This window comes from Echeneis naucrates, chromosome 23 (assembly GCF_900963305.1).
Source record: "Echeneis naucrates chromosome 23, fEcheNa1.1, whole genome shotgun sequence".
NCBI classification, from domain to species: Eukaryota; Metazoa; Chordata; class Actinopteri; order Carangiformes; family Echeneidae; genus Echeneis; species Echeneis naucrates.
Genome location: NC_042533.1, coordinates 4,943,042 through 4,965,847, shown reverse-complemented (window position 1 = coordinate 4,965,847; position 22,806 = coordinate 4,943,042). Strand labels below are relative to the sequence as shown.

Here is a 22,806-nt window from a genome sequence, read left to right as displayed (position 1 = left end):
AAATCTGACTGCAAATGCAACAGCACTACTGAAGATGTTTTGCACAAGAAACTAGAAGGTTCCATACTTTCTAAAGGTCAATATGTATGTTTTGTAGTTAATAAAATGAGTTGAAAAAAGTTCATTTGAAAACATACTGCAGCCTGTCTGTTCTCTGGAAGAGCTGACGCTATGGGTAGGCTGATTAACATTTAATTACTCCCAATTTTCATCTGACTTAGAAAGTCAAAAGCGAGCGGACAAACCTGAATGGTGGAAAAACGGCAAGCGCAACAAAAACACAAGCCTCCATATAAACACGTTCAAACCAACTATTTTCACATCAAAACGGTTGAAAAGAACTGAACACAATAATATAATTCAAGAAAAAGCTATGCAGGAGTCAAGCCCTGTCATGCCTTATCTTCACCAGTTCTATCGGTATCACCTCTAAAAAATTCAGAGACTCACAAGCTAAGGATCCCTGACCAAAAAAAAAAACAAAAGTAGAAGCTCCCAAGAAGCAAAATAAACGTAACACGGAGACCAGACCTGTAAAGTCTCCGTGTGTCCCTGTGGACATGAGCAGGTGTATTGAATCAAATGCTCATTGTGAAAGCAGCTGCCCAATTGGTTGCTTGTGGGAATTGTTCCTTTGCTCTGTGCAGCCTGTTAGTCTTGTACTGATTATTCCCATCTGGTTTGTATTGAACTCTTATTGGCGTTTAGGTATTTTTCTCACGGCCTGGTTGACAGTGGTCCCTTCCTGCTTTCTTTCCTTGTCAGATTTCAGGGTTGTGTTACGCCTATGCATTGCCATGATATAAGAACTGTTCAAATAGTCATAAAGAATGCTTTTTTTGGGGGGGGGCTGAACATGGGAACTGTATGATTCAGCAGTTACAGAGCCTGACCCATATAACTCAGAGGGCAGTCAGTCAGGGCCTCATTGGTGAACGAGTTGTTACTCGTCCGATGATCGAATGTGAAGACGCCAGTCCTCTCACAATCAACTGATGTTTGGACAAATTTGCACTTATTCATGTAAATGACAGCTGGCAGAAGTTCAGTCATCAGATGTGAGTCATTATAGTCTCTTGAATGTTAATGTGTTGCAGCTGCTTTCTGTTTGACCCTTTTTTTTTTTTTCATCTGAAGTGTTGTTTCCCCATTCTTTGGTCAACAAATGGAACCAAATGCAGGGTGATTATTAACCACTTTCCTACCTTAGCTGCTTGTGTTTACTAAGTAAACAGTTTTAGAATTTAAATGAAACAATGACTCAGCCTTAATATAAGCTAAAGGACAAATATGTTTCCAATTTAAAGCTGTTGCCGTTCTGTCAGATTTTACAGGCCTTTGAAAATGTATTCTCTCTCATATGGCCAGTGGAAGAGTGTGAGTTTCTGCTCAGATGTCTTGGTCAGGGTTGGGCACTTGTATGGGAGTTACCAACAGCCCCATGGCGAGGCTTGGCTGGACGGGTGCGCCAAAGCTGCTCACTCAGCACAGGAGCCCTCACAGGTTAAGGCATGTCGGCCCCTTCAAACAAAACTAGAGGAGAAGAAGAAGAAGAAGAAAAGGCTATCACACCACACCAGTCAGCTGCTGACTGCCCCGTTCTGCATAATACTGCGCATTAGATTCATAGATCCACCATCACAGGGAGGCTTTGAGAACGAATCCGTCACAACGTGTGAAATGGAAGTCAGGTCACCTGGATGCGGGCACAAACACCTGCTGGCGCAGGACGCACCGCCTCACGCAGCACTTTTTATGCTAATGAGCCGTGCAGACACTTCCCACCGCTGAGGGCTATGAACACAGTCTGCTGACATCCAGCACCTGGCAGGCTGCTCCTTGTTTCCCCACCGGATATGATCTGGAGAATTGCGGTGCTCGGCGGGCTGTGGGTCAGTCTCCTGGGCGTTGGGGGGAGGACGGTGTCCCTCCAGCCGGATGGGAGCCGAGGCCAAGGGCGCGCACGGTCCGGCAGAGAGACCGGCGGCTCACCTGGGACGTCCAAGCCTTTACCCGGGCCCCCCTTCACCTCCTGCCGGCTCCCCCTCACCCCCGCCGAGCACAGAGTCCTGGATGACAACACACATGAGGTAAGCTTTGTTTTGGATGTGTGATTATGGCTCTGAAGCTTGGTTCATGTTAGGCTACATAATAAAGAAGCAAATCTGTGAACATTGTTTTAAAGTATCTATTCAGCCCATTTTGTGAGCCTTGTTGGTTGAACATCACATGAAGTGGAACTTTTGTTTCTTCCACTTTTTTCTCCTAGACAGGGTTTAATGGTGATGATGGCTCTCATGTAATTCTCACGTGGGTGGGCGATGGCACGGGAGTGAGTATCTATCCGGAGATGCATGCTGTATGCTCTCATCGGTCTGAAATCTATCGTTTTTCAACAGCCTAGCTGAAGCTTCCCTCCATAATCAGAAATAAAGAACATTACTGAATGAACCACTTTCGTCCCAGGTCGTCCTGGTGCTGTCTACAATCAGTGCCCCCCTCGAAACCTTTCTACAGGGAGGCTCCTCCCGACTTTACAGAAGGTAGGTCCATGTCAGAGGCATGTCCATCCCTCTCTGAGCAGAACTTATCCAGTGACTTCATTTCCTCGCTCTTCAGTACGGATTATGGGAAGTCGTTCCATGACATTTCCCACCGGATCAACAACACCTTCATGAGAGAGGAGTTTGGAGTCAGTGTTGGACCAGGGAACTCTGTGAGTCTGACTGCAGTTGGAGCTGTTGGCTTCTTTTTGTATATGTATTGGGAGACATTATAGAGTGTTGAAACAAAAATTAATTCAGTTTAAAATTGAATGATTTGGTCTCCTTTCTCTTTATATAGCCTGTTCTTCTTTATGTCACCACCTAAAAAAAAAAGATAAAGATGGGCAGTAATATCTTTTCTTAACCTGTCCCTTTTCCCAGATTTTCCATTTGCTTTATTGGTTTTAATCAACAGGTGCTCTTGACAGCGGACATCCCAGTGGTGGACAACCCAGGAGGGATCATCTTCACCTCCACAGATGCCGGCGCAACCTTCAAGTTCATCCAACTGCCCTTCCACTTGGCTCAGCCAATCACGAACCACTTCTTTAACCCCGACTACCTTGTGGCCCTCAGCATTGATGTGAGATTTGCACCTGGTTCATTTCTTTCCTGCCATTTTCTCAAACATTATTGGGATTTTACAGGAGTTTCACTTGCTCTGTGTAGTATTCTGGCTCAATAATATACCCACACACACACCAAACACACACCTTAAAGTAAAGGTAAACATTCTTCTGTTCCTTCTTGACATGTAGGGCGGTCTGTGGCTCTCTCTGGACTTTGGTGCCAAATGGACAAAAGTTCATGATGGAGTGCATTCTTTCTCATGGTGAGAGTAAACAGGAAACTAAACCTCAGAACCAAACACACGAGATGAACCCAATATTGTTGTTGCCAAGGAGCAGCAATTTTGCAGAATTGTCAATTACATCCTGATGTAGTATCTTACCTGAGTGAACTGATGGAATATATGAAACACGGTATGTCCCAAACTTGTCTTTCTGCTTCCTTAATTTTTGTTGCTTTTGAAATTAACTTCTTCTTTCCATTAGGGGGGCTGGCGTTAATTTGTTTTTCAGCTGCAGTCGAGTAGACGCAGGTAGGAAAATACAAGAAATGCATTTTCACAGTAGAAATTTTAGTTATTGGGTAATTCATCAAAGTAAATCCTAATAAAATCTAATCAGTCTATCTAATCATTCTTTTGGTGCCTGGGGGGATAATGTAAAAAAAAAAAAAAAATCCCACCATAAAACAATAAAGGGCAATAGCAAACAGAAAGAAGGGCAATTACATGACACAAAAGAAAATAAAGGTAGTTTATATCTAAATTCATTGAGTTTGATACATCTGGGAATAATCAAAAATTTTTTTTTCCCTGTTACGCTGTTAACTTCTTACTCTGACGAGAATCTGCCCTGCTTGGCACAATTAATTTAGACCTCAGATTGTATATTTCTGCTTGAAATGCTTCAGCTCAATGTTCACAGTGCTCTATTTTTGAATCCAGTGCCGCACATTAAGATTCCTGTGGACACGCTAAAAACTAGCTTCATGCTCAGGCTTCCCATTGAGCGTGCCCGTACTGTGGTTCTTGTTGCTGTAGTTGAGGCAGATGAAAGGGGAGATTTGCTGCTGAAGAGGACAAAGGATCTGGGGAAAACCTTCACCACAATCCATGAGGACATCTACAGTTTTGGCTACATTGGAGCCTTTCTTTTCTTCTCGGTGATGGAAGATTCGGTGAGATGCTTTGTGTAGAGACGATCCAAATGTACCCAGTTCAATCACACTATCAACAAACCTCTCACACAGCAAATTTCTAGAACATGTTGTGTTATCTTGTTCCCAGAGATCCCCTCGTGTCATGTATTTCTCATCAGATCAGGGGGATACCTTCAGCCGAGCACTGCTGCCCTCTGCTTCCACCGAGCAGGTAAGAAAGGCTCACACTGTCAGAGACAACGCACATGAACTTAAATACTGTCTGCTCGCTGCAATGTGTCAACAACGCTTCCTGTAACACTCTTCATTTTTAGATAACATTTAATATTTGACAGCTTTGGCTTCGCTTGCACTGAAGCCACATACTAGGTTGATCCTTAGTGGGGAAAAAACGATGTCCAGCACAACCACAGCAATTACAAAGATACTAATCCAATGACTTCCTTTCTCACATGGTCTATTTACAGTCATTCCTGGCAGGTACACCAGTTACACTCAAATACATATGCTTGTTGTGTATAATATTATAAAGGTGATTTCACCTTAAGCAATTACATATCTAGCAACATTTCCTTTTTCACAACCAGCTTAACCAACATCTGCTCGGTCAAAATGGCCGACCCCCACATACACCCAAAGTTACACACCCACTACACAGTGTTGACAGCACAAACATACACTCTATCTCATGATGATGAGACAAGATTTATGGCAATTTAAAAAATTGGTCATCAAAAGGTGTTGTTCTTTTTTTTTTTTTTTTTTTTTTTTTCCCCTCCCCCCCAGCTTCTACCTCACACCTACATTTTCTGACCCACATATGTGTGTGTGTTTGCAGTTCTACTCCATTCTTGATGGGGATGAGGATATGCTCTTCATGCATGTCGACAACCCAGGAGGTAACGGACAACAACTTTGTCCTCTCAGATGACATGTAGATCAAAATATGACACACTTGATGCATATTCATACGGATTCCCAAATGCGGTCTTGCAGTTCTCTCTACCCCTTTTTTTTGTAATGGAAAAGCTCAACAGTAAAACTCAGACTGGTTTCACAAGTTCTTGCTTCTGCTGACAAATCATTCCATTATACTAAGTGTGTTTATGCGTTTGAATCCAACTGGCCAGTCTTATTTTCCAATTTTCTCCCTACTGTTCTCGTTCTCTTTCGGCTCCTCTTTTCAGACTCGCGTCCATTCCTTCCCTTATTAGTAATATTTTCTCTGTATAAAAGGTTGTAGTTAGTGCTGCAGGGTTGAGTGACGGGGACTTTTGTACTGTTCAGATAAATAGGTGAGATATGGGGGCAAAGGGGTGTTATCTTTTGTTGGCTTGAGGGAGGTAGATTTAGGTTACACTGCAAAAGCTGACACTATCTTGGGATCAGGGAAAAACACAAGTGCGTGCGCGCACACACACACACACACACACACACACACACACACATACTCACAAACACAATAGAGAAGTAAAGCATGTGCATCACCTTCCTCTGCTGAGCTTGTCCTTCACGACTTTAGCAGATGTGTTTGTGTGAGATGAGTACAATATGATTGATGATGACGCCTTGTTTGCGCCATCACATGAGATTAACATTTAATTCAGTCAATACAGTCATTCTGAGGAATCCTTGCTAATTTAGTGATGTAGACATACTTCAGAACTTATACCACCTCCAGATCTCATCATTTAAATCTTAAATTAGCTGCTTTGCGTCTTAAACCTTTTCCAGTCAATAGAAAAATTGTCTTTAAATAATAATAGTAAGGAAAGAAGAAGTAAGTATCCACGCCCTGTTTGTATGAGGAAGTCTTGTGGTTTTTCTGAAAATGTGATCTTGATTTTGGAAAACCATATAAGCAGGACCACAAACGGGAACCAGATATTACAGATGACCTGGAATATTAGCTAATGAAGCATCAATACTTAGTTGTGACAGATTCACAGAAAATATTGTACTATTTTTACAGGCTGATGACTAATCTGATCTTCAGGTGTGAAATCTTCTATGCACCTTGAGCTGAAATAGGCCAAATCTCACTCAAAACAAGTTGTTTTGGATCTAATCCTGGTGACAGTACTTCCTGTTTTACTCCAGACACCTTCTTTGGGACCATGTACACGTCGGACGACCGTGGGATCCTGTTCTCCAAGTCACTGGAGCGCCACCTGTTTGATGGGCAGAGGAAGAGCGACTTCACCAACATCACCTCCCTGAGAGGAGTATACCTGACCAACAGGCTGGACGAAGGTGGAGCCATCCATCTTTCACCCATTCTTGATTAAGACACATTCACACACATTTGAGATAAATGCCTCTATTATTTTTGAATTCTCCTTATTGCTGAATCTTTTGGTTAAATCTTGAAGAATTTGTTGACTTTATTACTACTTGAGTCTTACTTTTGCAGCCCTTTAATGAAATCCATTAATAGTGTCATTAAAACTAAATAATAAAATCAAAACCCCACCATTCAATAAGTAAATCTCTTGAACTAGGTTTGAACTACCCCCCTTACATCAAACTGCTGATCCAGCCGTTCATCGTGTGACTATAGTACACTGTGTTTTGCAGATGGCCGGGTCAGATCTGTGATCTCCTTCAACAGAGGAGGGACGTGGCGACAACTGAACAAGCCAGAAAATGTGGACTGCAGAGAGCAAACTAAGAATGTACGTTAGGGAAGAATCCCGGTTTGCATTTGTCAGCATTACACTATTCAAATCAGTCCTTCTCCACTAGAGTGTTTTTGTGTGTGTGCATGTATTCTTTTTTTTTTTTTTCTTTTTAATCAGTGCAACCTTCATATCCACGGAGAACACAGTCGCAACAACCGAATAGTTCCCATGGTGGCTCTGTCTGAGCCAACGGCAGTTGGACTGGTTATCGCCCATGGTGATTTAATTTGCAGTTTATCCAAACACCATTTTGAGCTGTAAACATCTAATCTCAATCAAATCAATCATCAGTTGTAAATCTAATGTATGAAGCTGTGTTTCGATTCCCTCCTCTCTTCATCAGGCACTGTGGGTGATTCTCTGTCATCGTCGCAGCACCCAGATGTGTTTGTTTCATCAGATGGGGGTTATAACTGGAGGGGGACACTAAGGGGACCACACCACTACAGCATACTGGACTCTGGGGGCCTCATTGTGGCCGTGGAGGCTCAACACGAGGGACAAGTCAAAACTATCAAGTACTGCAACTGTGGATATTTGGACCACAAGCACAGTTAAAGAAAGAGAAGCAGAGCAAGTCAGTTATATGAATTTTCTCATCCTCAGGTTCTCCACAGATGAGGGCCAGTGCTGGAAGCTGTATAACTTCACCGAGCAGCCCTTCTTCTTCGCAGGCCTGGCATCTGAGCCAGGCACCAGAGCCATGAATGTCAGTGTGTGGGGCTTCCGACCAGAGGAAGATGGCCAGCCCATGTGGGTGGCTGTCACCATTGATTTCCAGAGCCTCATTACCAGAGAATGTGAGTCGAGTTGCTCTGATTCCACAGTTAAGTAGCTGGCTCCTTTACAGCCCAAGTTACCACCTAGTGGAAGGTCCATGAACCCTTAAAGCTGTTTCTCATTACAGAAAGTTAATTACCCATGAACCTGCGAATTTCCAAAAATAAACAGTTGACTTAGCCAGATTAGAGTTCCCTTTTTCATTTCCATTGCATTTCAGAAACCAGCAGGCTTTGAAACAAGACCGGAACTGCATCAAACCACCATTTGCTTGACTGTACTTCTCTTTAGTTCTAAATGTTTTCGTTTCCTTCCTGCATGAAGACAGTTTTTGCTTGATCAGTTTTGGTGAGTTCTAGTGACAGCACAGGTGCTTGAACATGGAAAAAATGTATATTGAATTCATTAACCAACCTGAATTTTTTTTTTTTTTTTTATGTGGGGGGGAATGCTCATGACAGCTGTATCCTGATTGGTCTACGTGGCTTTTATTAGGTGATGACCAGGACTATGAGGAGTGGTTGGCTCATTCCACAGCGGGAGGAGACTCAGAGAGAAAAGGTTGTGTCTTGGGTGTCAAGGAGACGTACAGGAGGTTAAAGAAACAATCTGTGTGCAGAAATGGGAAAAGCTTCGTGGTGAGCAAGAAGCAAAGCCCCTGCTTGTGTACCAGAGCAGATTTCCTATGGTGAGTCAACAATTAAAGGCATGGATGAAAACGTATATAGAGTTTGGCCTCTTTCAGGTTCCTAGATGAAAGAATTAGGATTGAAACGTGGAGAATAATCTCCAGTTTGTCCTTTTACAGTGACTACGGCTACTACCGTCACGTCAACACTTCGGAGTGTGTAAGACAACCCAACGGTGCAAATAAAACTCTGGAGATCTGTCTGGATGGAGAGGAGGATGAGCTACTGACAGCAGGGTAATAATAGTCGTTGCTTTTTAAACTGAAGAGACACACATCCTACACAAACTCACACACCTCTGATCATGTTGGTAGGTATCGTAAGATCCCGAGTAATAAGTGTGAGGGGGGGTTCAGTCTTCAGACCACTGTGCAGACAGTCATCAGGCCTTGTGGTACTAAACCCAGCCCTGGCCCCCCTGCCAGGTCATCATCTCCAGAAACAGACTTTGACACACCGGTTAGTAGGTTTGTTGGTCTCAACCGTTTGTATGCTATTTGATTTTGTTAAGTGTGCATTATAGCAGCTGTTTTGTGCGTTTTCCAGCGAGAGCGGCTGGTGTTGATCCTGGTTTGTGCAGGAGCTGGAGTGATCGTCCTGGTGGCTGTTGTTTCTGCTCTCCTTGCTGTCAAGAGAGTGGTTTATAAAAACAGGTGAGGAAGTCACGTATTTGTGCTGCATGTGCGCCCATCTTTATGCGCCGATTCTGAGCTGACCCTCGCTGTTTCTGGTCACCCTCTGCAGCTCACCCACATATCGTTTCTCCAACCTGCAGAAGCAGGATGATGATAGTGGCTTTACACCCGACCTTGACAACGTCATCAGCAGCAATGGCACCGTCGGCCAGCATGACTCAGATGATGTAAGACTTAAAATAACACTGACACAAAACTTACTTTTTATTTCTGATCATTTCTCAACTCTAATAATACCCTTGTGCTCTAATTCTGACAGGATCTGATTGAATGACACATGGCACATTATAAATGATCCAATTGAAACCAGCTGTGCTGAAAAAGACTGTCAACTACATTTTGTTGGACTGAATCCTCATATTCGGATGGGAGCAACCTTTTGTGCCAAATTTTGAGGATTTTAATGACAAGCGTGAAAAAGTTTTAATTTATTGAGCTCACTTCATTTTTTGCTTTATTTTGCTTACTGTTTGGTTTGTACAGTATTTTTTTTTTATTTCACTCTGTTTGCACCACCTTTGTTTCTTCAGTTAAATGTTAAAAAAAAAGACAATCCACAAAAAAATGTGTGTAAAATCAATTACTGCATATTCATCCTGCTGGGAATGTTTCATTTTTAAAATGTAATACAGTGAGGATAAATGCATGAACAGCTGTCCATCAGAGGACGCTGTGGCTGCAGGAAACCGCAATCTGTTTCAAATTGAACAAAGAAGAAAGATCTAGATCAGATATCTCACTCCTACAGAAACTGCCACACTTCAGCGTGGGTGTCGTGTGAAAACTGCAAAGAGAGTACTGTTAGATGGGATTTACACAAAAATAGATGCAAGCAGACCTAAATATATAACTTTTTTTTTTCTTGCAAATAAAATTACTCATATTTCTGCAATAAACAAATCAGGCCAAGGCTGAACATGGATTAAAATAGTTTTGCTCTATAGGAAGCATGTTACATGTAAATACTGAACGATAAATTCGCTGAACTACCTATTGCAATAACAAAAACACTATACTAAAGCCATGACAACCCCTTTGTATTATTTATTTCTTGTACTCGTAGTTTTTCTTTATTAAGTAATGGTCTGTTAATGTCTGTGATTATTGACAGTGATCATGAATTTGATACATTTTCCTTATAATGTGGATGCTGTTATATTATGTCCAGTGTTTTTAAAATTAAATTTTAAAACATTAAAATAAATAAAGCCTTCCTGGCTTAGTGGTTAGCGCTGCCTGTTGCCCCACAACAAAAATGTTGCAGGTTCGGTTCCTGGGCCTTTCTGTGTGGATTTTGCATGTGTTTGAGTGGGTTTCCTCCCGACGTCCAAAAACATTGTTTGGGTTAACAGCTGACTCTAAGTTGTCTGTAGCTCTGAGTGTGAGTGGTTGTTGGTCTCTGTGTGTCACTGTGTGTTGGCCCTGTGATGGACTGCTGACCTGTCAAAGGTGTACCCCGACCTCCACTAATGAATGAATGAATGGAGTCTTCCTGGAGCTGGAGCTCCGTTTCCGGTCCTCCGGCTTTACTTCGTCTCCGTTTTCGCGGACAGAGTGGAGCCTCTGTCCGCCTCCCCCCCCTCTCTGGGTAAACTGTCGGTACACGGTTGTCTCATGTCTGGACATGACTTCCTGATTCCCTCCTGAATCTGTTACCGTGGCAATTCAACAGGTAAAACATGAGCTTTAATTGATTTAATGTCTGGACTGTCATTTTAACGGCTCAAAAACAGGCAGCTAAAGGAGACTCAGCTTTGCTTTTCAAAAATGTAGTTTTCTGGGGTACATTTCTTTAAAAAAAAAAAAAAAAAAGCAAAACAAAACAAAAACTCTAATCTATCCAGCTAAATTTAGCTGTTAGCCAAATGTGTTACAACGACCCGGTGAACTGATAACTAAAGCTAAGTCTGCTAAAGCAGCAGGCTAACTGTGTGAAGGTGTTAGCTACAGTTAGCATCGCCGTGTAGCCACAAACTGAAGAAAAGTGAGTAAATAATGTCTTTCTACATCTCCAGGTGTTTTTGGGCGGCTGGAGGCTCGTTAAGATGTTCAGGGCTGGCGGTAAGTGCACACAGTGGACACTTTACAGTACAGATGTAAACACAATGAACGCCGTTTTTGTGGTTTTTATTGACCAACTTCTGTGTTTCTTTTGTAGGTATCTTGAAGTTAGCAGCTCTCGTCTCTGCCTTCCTGCTGGCTGTGTTTCTGGCTTTTCAGATGCTGGAGATCAACATGGATTTCAAACTTGGCAACCTGATGTGTGAGTCAGTTTCTTGCATATTGTTTTTAACTTGTGTCGTCCCGAAGAAGAAGTTCATTAATTAGATGTAACGTTTATTATTCAGACTGTGAAATGTCTTTCTGGTTGTGGTCTTTTGTCTTTGCATTAGTGAGTCTACTTTGTGATCATTGATCAGAAATATGTCTACCTCAGATAATGGAGCTTTTATCTATGTATGTGACCCCTGACAGATATGTTTTTATTTCTTTCTTTTTTTAGCAAGGTCTGCCCCAGTGAATGAAGCCTGTGAGTATACTCAAACGATTATTTTTGCTTTCTCAGTAACGGAAGATGTTCTGTTTTAGTTTTGTGGGAACAGGCTTGACTGGTTCAGCTACCTAAACTGAACTCAGCTTGACTCTTTACATAGCACTTTCAAAACGACCACAGATGAAATAAAGTGCTTTACATAAAAAGACATGAGAACACAGAGACATAAAACGGTTAAAAGCAGTAGCTTAAGCATAAACAACAGAGCCACCTTCCGTGGTTCCTTGTAGTCATTGTGTACATTTGTTTTCACAGCACCAAAGCCAGTCAGACACAGATGTGGGCTTTCCAAGTCATGTCCTACTGGACACTTTGCCTTCAAAATCACCAGTGGAGCAGCCAGTGTGGTGGGACCCAAAATGTGCCTGGAGGACAAAATGTAAGTGATGTTGAAGGTTTCAAAAACAGAGGGATACTTTCTGCTATACAAGTCATTAGTTGCATCAGAATAAGTGTGTGACTGTTGGTAGTGTAACGCACAGTGCCGTTTTCATTGAGCACCCATTTTTTGTAGCTAGTCAATGATTTGTGTGAACCATTAATGGTAAGAGTCAGTGGTTTGATCTCAGCTTCTGTATTCGAAAACTAACAAGGAAGTCTGAAATTTAACAGTGAAGAAAGAAGAAAATATCAAGCTAAAATGTCAGATATTCAGGTTTTAGCTTTTGAAATTTGAAAGGTTGCCACTTTTTCCTGCTACAACAATTAAAAGTGGAGTATTTGGATTGTTGCCGTGACGAAACAAGAAAAAAATCCATTGCACCAAATAAATACTTGAGGTGTAATATTCATCCTTCTGGATGGAATAAAGTGATATGTGTATGCTACAGTCTTGGGGACTTTTATCTTATCAAAACCCAACACAAAACATTTTTACATGTTGACAAATACATACACAAGTCTGTGCACAACTTTAGTGAGTGCTGTAAAATGAAAATATGCCCATGTGGTCTGCTCTCATTGCTCTCATCCTCCTCCTGCTTCTTGTAGGATAATGAGTGGTGTGAAGAACAACGTGGGGAGAGGGATCAACATTGCCCTCATCAATGGTAATATAGTCGGTTCCAAACCTTTGAAAGTGAATTGCCAAAGATGGACATATAATTCCACTTCCTCACATCTGAAATGCTACGATGAATGGAGTCTTTTAAAAAAACACTGTAGCACGATACATTAGTTCCTCCTTTGGCACGTGTCTGCTGCTGTTGTAATTCACTGTCTATAGTGAACATGAGGTTTTAAGTGGGATCTTTCTCGTCCACAGGAAAAACAGGAGAAATTATTAAGACAGGCGCTTTTGACATGTGGGCAGGAGGTGAGTATGTTACAGAACCTTTCAGTTGCTGACAAATACTCTAACATCGTGTTAACCATGCATGATTTTGTGTAGATGTGGCTCCTATGATTACATTCCTGAAGGAAATTAAAGAGGGGACAGTGGTGATGATGGCCTCATTTGACGATCCCTCAACAAAGTAAGGACTTTTTTCACCATGTCCCCTTGACTACTGATACAATTTCGTTCTTGCTCTAAAATTGATTTTTGTTTTTCTTGCTCTTTAGGCTCAATGGTGAAGCTAGGAAGCTAATTTCTGATCTTGGCAGCTCAATTATCAATACTTTGGGCTTCCGGGATAACTGGATCTTTGTGGGAGGGAAAGGAATCAAAACCAAAAGTCCATTTGAGCAGGTAACACAGTCTGCAAAATCCTGTTTTCTCCCTTGCAAGAAATCAGAAATTTTTTTGCCTATTAGCTTAGAAGAGTTTCCATTTCTTCCTCTGAATCTTTAATGGTGTTAGCCTCACTTCAAATGACATTACCAGCAAATTCTCAAGGTCTTTCATCAATGGATGATGGCAATCTATACCCTGTCCAGCATCATCCCAGGAAGTGAAAGAAGGCTCTTTCTTCAAATACATTTTGGGAATTCCTCACTAAATCCATTGTGTCCAAACTTTAGTAAACCTCCTTAATGGAGCAGGCACTGTGATGTCAGGCTGAGTGAATGCACACCATGTACTCGCTGTAAAAGTTAAAAGGTGACATGAAGTGCAGTTTGAGTAATTCAGCAGGATGCAATGGTAGACAAACCATAAAAACTTTGAATACATATCTTTTATTCTAAAGCAATGATTGTACCTGAGCACATAGACTCTATGATCCGAGACTAATTTTCATGTTCTAGTTCTATTTAACCAACTCCACCACGTCCGTAGCAGCTGTTGAGCAATACAGTATGTTCTTTATGTCACAATGTGTCCATCTGGAATAATTACAGTGTCACACCCTGTTTGATGAGCTCATGTGAACAGGATGTGATGCAAGTCAAGATTATGTCCATAACACAAAGTGGGTTGTGTTTCCTTTTTCAGCACATCAAGAACAGTGCAGCAACAAACAAATTTGATGGATGGCCTGAAGTGTTGGAGATGGAAGGCTGTGTGCCCCAGAGGCAGGACTGATGTCAGCTCTTGTGGTACCTGACAACCACCAACTTGCTGTGTCCACCCCTTCTTCCAAAAATTAATGAAATCCTTAATCCTGACTTGCAACGTTTTTCTAGAACATATTAGCAAGAAAGAGGAACCACCACACATCGTCAGTGAGCTCCGAGCAAGACATTGACACTCAGACCTTCTTGCAATTCTCCCTCTGCTGGTATTACATTACATAGATTCTTATCGTCTCGAGTAATTGGAATTTGTAGGTAGAGTGCACTGATTAAAAGGGATTAAGCATATAATCAGACTTCTATCCACAAACTTAACTTGAGGAAGCGTTGTATTATTGCACTGCTCTTAGTAATGTGTGTCATAGCTCCAATTTTTTTCCAATGTTCCCTGCCTTATCAGTTTTATTATCTTGATCACATTCCCTGTCTATCTTCTACGATACCTTGTGGTTTCTTCAGTGTTTGAGAAGGTTGTATATTAATAACAGATTTCCAAATGGCTCTATTCATCAACTTAGAACCAAATGCACCAAATTCACTGTGAAATTTGTAAATATTTGTTGAGAGGAGGATTTGGATTTGAAAGATCCTCATTTAATGAACATTGTAATAATAATATTAATATAATTTCTTAAAATAAATCATTTTGGTAGTGTTATGTGTGTGTGGTTTGAAAGTGTTTTATTACATCTTCAAACTATGTATTTCTTTGATGTTGGGCATGTTTACTGCTTTTTGTGTTCATACTCATCAGAGTTTGTACTCCGAACAGCTAACGGCTGTTTGAGATGTTTCAACAGTCGTTATCTTCAACTTGTCTCTTTATCTGTTGCTCACTCTACCAGCCTTGTGCCATTTTATAGTCTTAAAGACCTGCACACACTGTTCTGGTTTCTTGTCTGTCTTGTTCTTATTTCCATTTTCTATAAAAGCACTTTTTTGTGAGTAAGGTAAAGAAAGAACAACTTGTATTTTTAAGGCTTTTTTTAAAGGCAGCTCGGGTCTGGTTTTTCCAGCTGCTCCTAGTTGGGGATCAGGCCAGAATGGCTCATCTGTCTCACTGTTGGCTTTAATACAGTGCAGTGAGGACATACAGTGTGTGAGCAAGTTGTTGTTTTGCCTCTCAAGTTTGTGGACCAGTTAACACAAACCCAACATTACACACTGTTGCTGAATGTGTAAGAGTCTGACTGACTGACTGATCCCATCCAGAATATAAAGCATTTCAGAGGCTGCATCATTTGTGAGAGAACTATTGACTTCGTATTCGTCCCCTGTGGGAACAAAAATGTTCTATTCTTGTTATTTTTAAAATGATTTTGTCTTTACTATGTTTGACTTTACTGTGAAAAAATGAAAAAACAGACCAGAACAGAGATGTAGAAAGTACAGAAACTATGCTATTTCCTTTCTTATCATTAAGGGTAGAGAGAATGAGAATAGTACTGTGAGATAGTGCCTTTTCTTTAAAAACTGATATGCAATCAAATGTTGAGAAGGGCCTGTGTGGCTCTTAACACAGTCAGATAAATTTGTATTTAAAATTTCTTTCTTGATGTTTGATTTTGTGATGATTTGCTCACGACAAATAAGCCAGAAATCGGCAGGGAGAGTGCGTAGAATAATGGCTGCCTGTATTTTCTGTGCTATGTTGTGTTCAAATCAAAATATTAAAGGAAAAAGCCTGATTTGTGTGTGTCTCTTAATCGAAATATTCCACATTATGTACTCATTCTGTGGAAGAAAATAACATTTGAAGTCAGTGAGTGGTTAAAGAAGCTGATCTATGAGATGACAGGCAGGGGGTACCATTGCTTCATTTAATCTGCCTGCAGCTACTGTACATGTGCTGTTTGTTGTGCGTCCATTGTACAATGCATTCAATTTATGTCCTTCTCATTCATGTCTTTTTATCACAACCACCTGGTTTTCCTCTGTGGGAGACATTATCTCACACAACAAATACAAAAAAAAATAAATAAATAAATGAATGTACCACATGCGGCTTCTTCTGAATTTCTTCAAATTTAAATTTACATATGGTGTCCGGAAAGAAGCATTTTTCAGATATGAAAACAATGATAAAGAGACTGTTTGTGTGTTTGTATGTGTGTGAGCTTTTTATATCAACCCTCACAGAGGGTTATGGGAAAGCTTTCCATCCTCCTACTCAGAAAACATTAACTGTGATGTCTCAGACAGTACAGTAATCCATCAAATCTCACATGTACCTTCATTATCATTTGTGCGTTTCTTGTCACTTGTAAAAACACACACACACCTACGGAGGATTGTACATTGCCCTCGGCCAGTGGAGTGGCCACAGAGCTCTTCCTTCTTCTCAGTAAATGAAAAGACACGGCGGTGCTCTCCCTGTAATCTCATCTGAGGTCCACATACAGGAACACACACATCCCACATCCGCCTGACGCTGAACACCCCCATGTGTGTTTATGCAAGGGAGAGCATTTGCTTGGCAGCTGTTGTGGTGTCTATAGTTTCTGTTCTGTTTCTCTTGCATATCAATACGCTATTGTTTAGCTGTGTGCAGTTGGGGTCGTATGTATACGCGCTGCTTGGCTGAGCTCCCGTGTCTCTGTGCTGTCGGAGTGAACCGTCTCCAACCCGCCTTATATAAGACACATTATGCGATACATAATGTATGAACGTAGAATATTTTGCATCATAGAAAAGCTCCCAATGATGAGGCATCTCTTGGGAGCCTGTGGGCAAAGTTGCATAAACACAGAACTACAATGATTACGCGCTTTCACAAAACTATAGAAAATGGAAGGTTTTCTTCTTTCTCCTCCTTTGCATGCTTCCCAGAATAAATCTGCCTGCTAAACAAAGGTGCTAACCTCCCAGAGAACCTCTGAAGAGCTCAACTCTCATTCCCAGTTGCCTTGGTGTGACCTTTGAACTCTGCCCTTTCACCACCCTCCAACCAACTGACTTTCATGCTTCAGACCAAACATCCAAACAGCTCCGCCACTCAACAGAAACTTTGTTTAAAATGCTTTTGCTGTCAACTTTGTTGCAGCACTTCTGTGAGTAAAACGGACTACTAGTCTTAATTATATGGCACCGATAGCTACTCATAAACAGCATTAACCTGCCTGACCCCCCCACACACACTCCCATGACCACATCTAAACCGAACACCTGCCCTCAGCTCTTCATGTACCCGTACCTTCATCTGCCCTCTGCCATGTGACTCAGCTGAGCAGAAATCCCTCAGTGACCTCCGCAACTCAGGCCACGCTTTTGTGTTCCTGGCATGACACTCATGAATGACTACTGGTGGCCAGAACGGAGCATCTGTGCCTTTGACTTATGGGCAGGAGAAGCTGAGATCAAACCACTAAGCCTTATCATTAATGGTTAACACAAATCATTGACTAGCTACAAAACAACAATAAGGAATTTGACAGACGTAGCTATAACAAAAGGCGCTGCTGAGCTGCACTATGGGAAGTCCAGGATCCCGGATCATTGGGCACAACAGGAACTAAAATGTGATTTCCATGATGTAACATAATTCGAAACCACTTCAAAACTTAAATTTAAATACTTAAATTTCCATATCTTGCTTCATCTTCTTTTTTTCTTTTTTTTAATTTATTTTATTTTGTAGATCATAAAACGCCAGGCTTTCATCACACACTCACGCCAAGAAACTGTCTTCATCTAATTTTACTGGACCCAAACTGCACAGCAAAAATTCTTCTGCGTAGGACAGTCCAAATAGCACAAAGCTTTGTTTTGTCCCCTTTTCTGTCTGATACCGTCCAAAGTAATTATATATGGTATGAAGGTCACAGATTGAGGCTACTGGTGCTGCTGTTATCTATATGTTCCTTTATTTTCTGTAGGCTGAAGCCACTCCTTCATTTGGACTCTTATCTGATACTGGACACCAAATGAGGCCCGGCCCTCTTGTTTACTTCCAGCTATGCACATTAACCCTCCAACTTTTTACACAACTGTTTCTTTCAGGGTCCTTCAACCCCCACACTCGACCCCCTTCCCCCTTCAATTTAAGCAGTGACCTCACTGGCCTTGCTCTCTGCCCCACCTCTAATCTTGTAAATGCCTCTCTCCAACACACTCACACACACACACACACAAACCCACCATCCCCATCGCATGCACTGATCCAGACAGCTGTGTTTACACTCTGAGTCTGTGGGAACTTCCTGCTGACCTCAGCACAGACACACAAACACGAAACAATTGATTCCCGATCATATGGCTCTTTTCACACAATCTGTATATTTTCTGATAGACTCAACCAGTGAAGTGCACGCAGACGGTCGGATAGACTGGACATAACAATTTCCACAACGAATGTACAAAACATTTTGCGTGAGAAAGATCTGATTAAATGCCACACCGTCTGTTTTTACATTAGAGGCAACACTTTCATAGCAGTAGCATTTGTTTCCCCCTTTGAATGACTAAAATGGTTCAAACTGTTAGGTTTCACTGAAGGGGGGGGGCAAACTGGCCTTCAGTGGGTGAATGAGATGGTCTTAAATGGAGCTGAGTACTTGAACGGACACAGGTGAAATATGAGCAGCAGGTGAAACTGATGAAGCCTGACGGTCCTCTGGCTCCACCACAGCTCCACAGTCTTAAATATAGAGAAGACAGACAGGGGGAGACCAACACACACACGTGAAGGGAGAGAAGTGAAGAAAAGCACAGGGCAGGAGACAACAAACAAGCAGAGCCCTGATACAAACACAATTACATACATTTCCTCTGGTTTGGTCTGTAAAGCAAAGGGCTCATTCTTAGCTGTCATTTTGACTTTTTCTTGACATTTCACTGCTGCTGAAAAGTGGATACATGTTTTTCACTCCTCCAGAGTGAGTACCTCACTTCCCTAGTGCAGATCACCACATAACCATGGCCATCTTGTTTCCTCAACCTTATTTTGGGGGAGCACCATTTTTATCATACAGCATCATTAATGGCTTTGCAACCTCTGCCTTTTCCATGTTGTGTTGTCACTGACAAATATGTGTATATTATCTTTCTAAGCTGCTGTGTACTGTTTTTGTTTGCAGGCTGACCAGCAATGTCCAAAGACACAGTGTTTAGGAAATGTGGCCGTGGGCGTTCGGTAAAAACAACAGTTTTCTGACATCCAATCAACAGAATACAAAGGTAAACAAAAAAGCTGGCGTTTGTTTGTTGTGCCTTTTTTACTTTTCTGTCTTCTGAGCTTAGCATGCTAACTTGTTAGCTCTGGCCCAGCACAGTCTGATAGCATCTCACTGCACCCTCAGTCTGTCCTGAAGCTGTGGAGCATGAATCCAACAATCTGTTCAGAGGGTTGTTTTTTCAAATATTGTATCCGTTTATGTCTTATCGACATAACATATGGTCTAAAGTGCATGTAGACATTCATGTCCCTGATGTCTTATAGGAACTGACTGAAAAATCCATCTCTTTGTTGTTTATAGCTTGTGGCTTGTTTGTGTGCCGATCAAGGACTTTGCTTGAGTCTTCGGCAAAAAGTGCCAAAGTCCAGTTTCTGACTTTTTGTTTTAACCTTAGTTTGCGAGTGAGTTTATTCAGATTGAAACTTTCTGGAAGAACACCGTTAATGTGGTGAATGCATCTCCACTGCTGTGACCACAGTGTCTTCCTCATTCATTTTGCAGCAGTCTAGACAACACTCCCCTCTGAATCAGTCATTGAGTGCTATCACTCCTAAAGTTTGGATTCCTTTATAAAGTCACTCCCAGGGCTTTAGGATATCAGTGTGCTTGACTTTGTGGTTATTATGCTGATTGCATCACCACTATTAGGTGGCTGATGTCGTCCCTTACATCCATTTTGACCTACTCATACTGGGGGTCTGTAAAAGAAAAGTCGGTGACTTTATGAATCCCGCTGAACCAGCAGGATGATTGCTGATGATTTTTTTATTTGTTTTACCTGATTTGATAAGTGAAGAATGTGAGAAGGTTACTCCTCAAAACAAAGCAATGACTTTGGTGAGATTAATTATGCTGCTATTTAATTATGTGGCTTAAGAAGTATCCAACTGATTACATGTCAAGTCAATGAGCTTATTGTGTAGGCTGATACTGAGCAAGTAATGCGAGGCGATCACACTGTATATTTTTGCCAAGCCGTAGCAATCGTTTCCCAAAAACACAACCACCTCATAAATTTCACTGCATCAATTTGCGTCTTGAACGGCCTTCACTTCACAACATGTACTGAAGAAGGCCTTTAAGCTCTTTCAATGTCATTCCTGTCTGTTCATGTCATTATAGTGCAGTTGTGTGTGGGCCTAGAAATATTTTTCTGCAGCACAGTAGCAGGGATTGCTCTTTTTGCTGTTAGTCCCCGACATGATTTAACAATTATCTGTATTTATTTGTATAGTATGTGTTTATTTGAGTCATAGACCACAGAGTTAGCCCTATTTGCTGTTTTGCAAAGTGTGGATATATAATACATGCAAAACACTATTGTGTGAGTGTAGAAAATCACTTTAGTTGTACATATACCAAAGCTTACATGGTAAAATCACATTGCAGTTCAGTGTTTTTAACAATGAGTCCTTTTAAAGTGGTAATCGTGGAACAAGTTAAATGAAGGCCAACTTGTGACCGTCTTTATTAGCTGTACATCTGAGGTTGACCTCAAACTACTTTGTTTTCATATTTGGAGAAACCATGTGCGTTTGACTTCAAAAGCTACGGACTTCACATGACTAAAGAACCAGGGAATGAAACATGACTCAAGCAGATCACTATTCTGCAAGGATTTTTTTTTATTGTGCAGCATCTTCTCAGAATCAGAAAGAGGTTGTTGTATTCTTATGTAATCTTTTACTTACGAATGGAAGAAAAAAATTTAGCTATATGAGATGCAAACACAAAATGAAGTGAATTCCGTAGAACAAGTGTTTTAGTGTTTTGACTGGAAAGGCCTGAGACTGGACAAACAAACGTGGTGGTTCTCAGTTTCTCTTTTTGCGACCCCCCCCCCCCCCCCCACACACACACACACACACTACTGAGTATTGTATTCTTCTTTGATATTTAATTAGCATAAAATGTTATGCAGAGGTGTACTTGCAACAGTTTCATAGAAAAAACATAATTACGTTTGTCTATAAAATTGTTGAAAGTACTGAAGCAGCTTATCAGTGTGATTGGGGTGTAATGTCTGTCAGTGCTGCCTTGATTTATTTGGCTTCATGCTGTCCACTGCTGGAGTTTTTAGACATGATGCACACATCAGTCTTTCTTCACCTCCCACCGTTTAATGGCACTTCATATGAAAGCACCACTGCCACCGACTGTAGTGGGTGTGCTATTACACTTTAATTTGGTGGGCCAATGAAAAAGCTAAGACATTAGCTTAAGCCTGCCCCCCCCCCACCACCATTTGCTGTGCATACTTTGAGATCCTGACAGGCCAACTGTAATCTGTGTTGGTGACGGTATTTCACAGTTTTCCTGGCTGTACAAATGCAGGACTGTCCGCTGTGTGTTTTTGCTTCCATAAAAAGGATACAGGTGTGTAGGTTTAACCTGCACTTACACCTCATGGTATGCCCCAACACACACACACTCGCGCAAACACAACATATAGACGCTAGGAGAGGTGTTTCGCCTTGCACTCCCAGGCGATTCCTGGTAAAAATAACAGGCTGTGCTCGACCCTGAGGGCTTTCGAACGTCAATAGAGCCTCACAACCCCCTTTGGCCTTGAGTCCATGCATGCAAAAATATGCTCATTTACGAACACACACAGTGCCCCTTTGGATGTTTTGCTTTGGTTTGCAGGCGCTGGCCCGCAGGAGTTTTAAGTTGCACAGTCAACCTACGTTACATCTGTACAAAAGGTGCATGTGTCTCTATGCACATAAACTGTGATCCAGCTGAAGCATGAGCAAAACAGAGTTAATCATCACAGCTGACTTCTCTCTGAGTCATCCCTCAGATGTCGACGCCTCATAGTAACACCAGGCGATAAGGTCAGTGAACCTTTGGAGGGTGTTGCAATCTCACTCTTCAGGAGCCCAATGAGAATCCAGAAATACCTGGTGATAGCCAAGCAGGGGAGGGGCTGCGGCGCTTGTGCTGGCAAAACAACACATTAGTATAAGTGTGTGCGTGACAGAATATGTGCCACAGGGTGTGGTGAAGGGGTGGGGTCCGTGTGGTGGAGGTGGAGTGATGGTTGTGAACAGGACTGATAAGGTGACATTCTTCTGAGGCTACTGGAGGGACGGGGGGGGCTTTGTCTTGTCAAACTTTAAAATATTTGGAGTGTTTTCATGAGCTTTGTGTCCCTTGCGTGTTTCTGCCTGTGTGTTTATGTTTTCCACCTCCATGTGTTAGGGTTTCGCTGCCTGTGTGTGTATCCACCACTGCAGAGCCATGTGTGTTTCATTTCAGACCTAACACAATCCCCCTCTGATCATTTTTCATAACATCTCTGATCCCTGCCCCTCATGGCAAGTGGCCTCCCATGTCACAAGAGCTGTGTGGAAATGTGACACCATTTAACCCAAAGCAGTCCAAATATGGCTCGCAGCCCATTTGGTCAGGCCGCGCCCACGCCTTGAAGACTAGCCCAAGAAATTGTTCATCATGTCCCTTATTCAATCAAAAGCAATTTCATTACAAGAACCCAATAGAC

At 41.8% G+C, this 22,806-nt stretch overlaps 2 protein-coding genes across 2 annotated transcripts; both read left to right on the top strand.

Moving 5' to 3' along the window:
* Nucleotides 1–1,159: 1,159 nt before the first annotated feature.
* Nucleotides 1,160–10,358, top strand: LOC115036673 (sortilin). Its single transcript, XM_029494948.1, has 21 exons — nucleotides 1,160–2,090; nucleotides 2,270–2,332; nucleotides 2,467–2,543; nucleotides 2,620–2,716; nucleotides 2,962–3,129; nucleotides 3,305–3,378; nucleotides 3,602–3,648; nucleotides 4,156–4,292; nucleotides 4,402–4,485; nucleotides 5,113–5,173; nucleotides 6,375–6,527; nucleotides 6,852–6,949; nucleotides 7,073–7,172; nucleotides 7,299–7,473; nucleotides 7,562–7,755; nucleotides 8,231–8,423; nucleotides 8,544–8,660; nucleotides 8,739–8,883; nucleotides 8,971–9,077; nucleotides 9,169–9,286; nucleotides 9,379–10,358. The coding sequence occupies exons 1-21, from the start codon at nucleotides 1,857–1,859 to the stop codon at nucleotides 9,391–9,393; spliced, it is 2,457 nt and encodes an 818-aa protein (XP_029350808.1). The 5' UTR covers nucleotides 1,160–1,856; the 3' UTR covers nucleotides 9,394–10,358.
* Nucleotides 10,359–10,682: 324 nt separating this feature from the next.
* fam3c (FAM3 metabolism regulating signaling molecule C) lies at nucleotides 10,683–14,785 on the top strand. The gene is made up of 10 exons (XM_029495008.1): nucleotides 10,683–10,791; nucleotides 11,135–11,180; nucleotides 11,278–11,382; nucleotides 11,623–11,649; nucleotides 11,929–12,052; nucleotides 12,664–12,722; nucleotides 12,938–12,988; nucleotides 13,064–13,148; nucleotides 13,237–13,363; nucleotides 14,048–14,785. Exons 2-10 carry the CDS (start codon nucleotides 11,165–11,167, stop codon nucleotides 14,135–14,137), a joined length of 684 nt encoding a protein of 227 aa, XP_029350868.1. The 5' UTR covers nucleotides 10,683–10,791; nucleotides 11,135–11,164; the 3' UTR covers nucleotides 14,138–14,785.
* The last annotated feature ends 8,021 nt before the right edge of the window (nucleotides 14,786–22,806 follow it).

Excerpts from the sequence above, each read along its gene's own strand:
- fam3c (XM_029495008.1), top strand. Across the intron at positions 11,383-11,622 it reads CAAACTTGGCAACCTGATGT|CAAGGTCTGCCCCAGTGAAT; the intron begins GTGAGTCAGTTT and ends TTCTTTTTTTAG. Across the intron at positions 12,989-13,063 it reads TTTTGACATGTGGGCAGGAG|ATGTGGCTCCTATGATTACA; the intron begins GTGAGTATGTTA and ends GATTTTGTGTAG.
- LOC115036673 (XM_029494948.1), top strand. The coding sequence starts at position 1,857 with ATGATCTGGAGAATTGCGGTGCTCGGCGGGCTGTGGGTCAGTCTCCTG. Across the intron at positions 4,486-5,112 it reads CCTCTGCTTCCACCGAGCAG|TTCTACTCCATTCTTGATGG; the intron begins GTAAGAAAGGCT and ends GTGTGTTTGCAG. Across the intron at positions 8,424-8,543 it reads ACCAGAGCAGATTTCCTATG|TGACTACGGCTACTACCGTC; the intron begins GTGAGTCAACAA and ends GTCCTTTTACAG.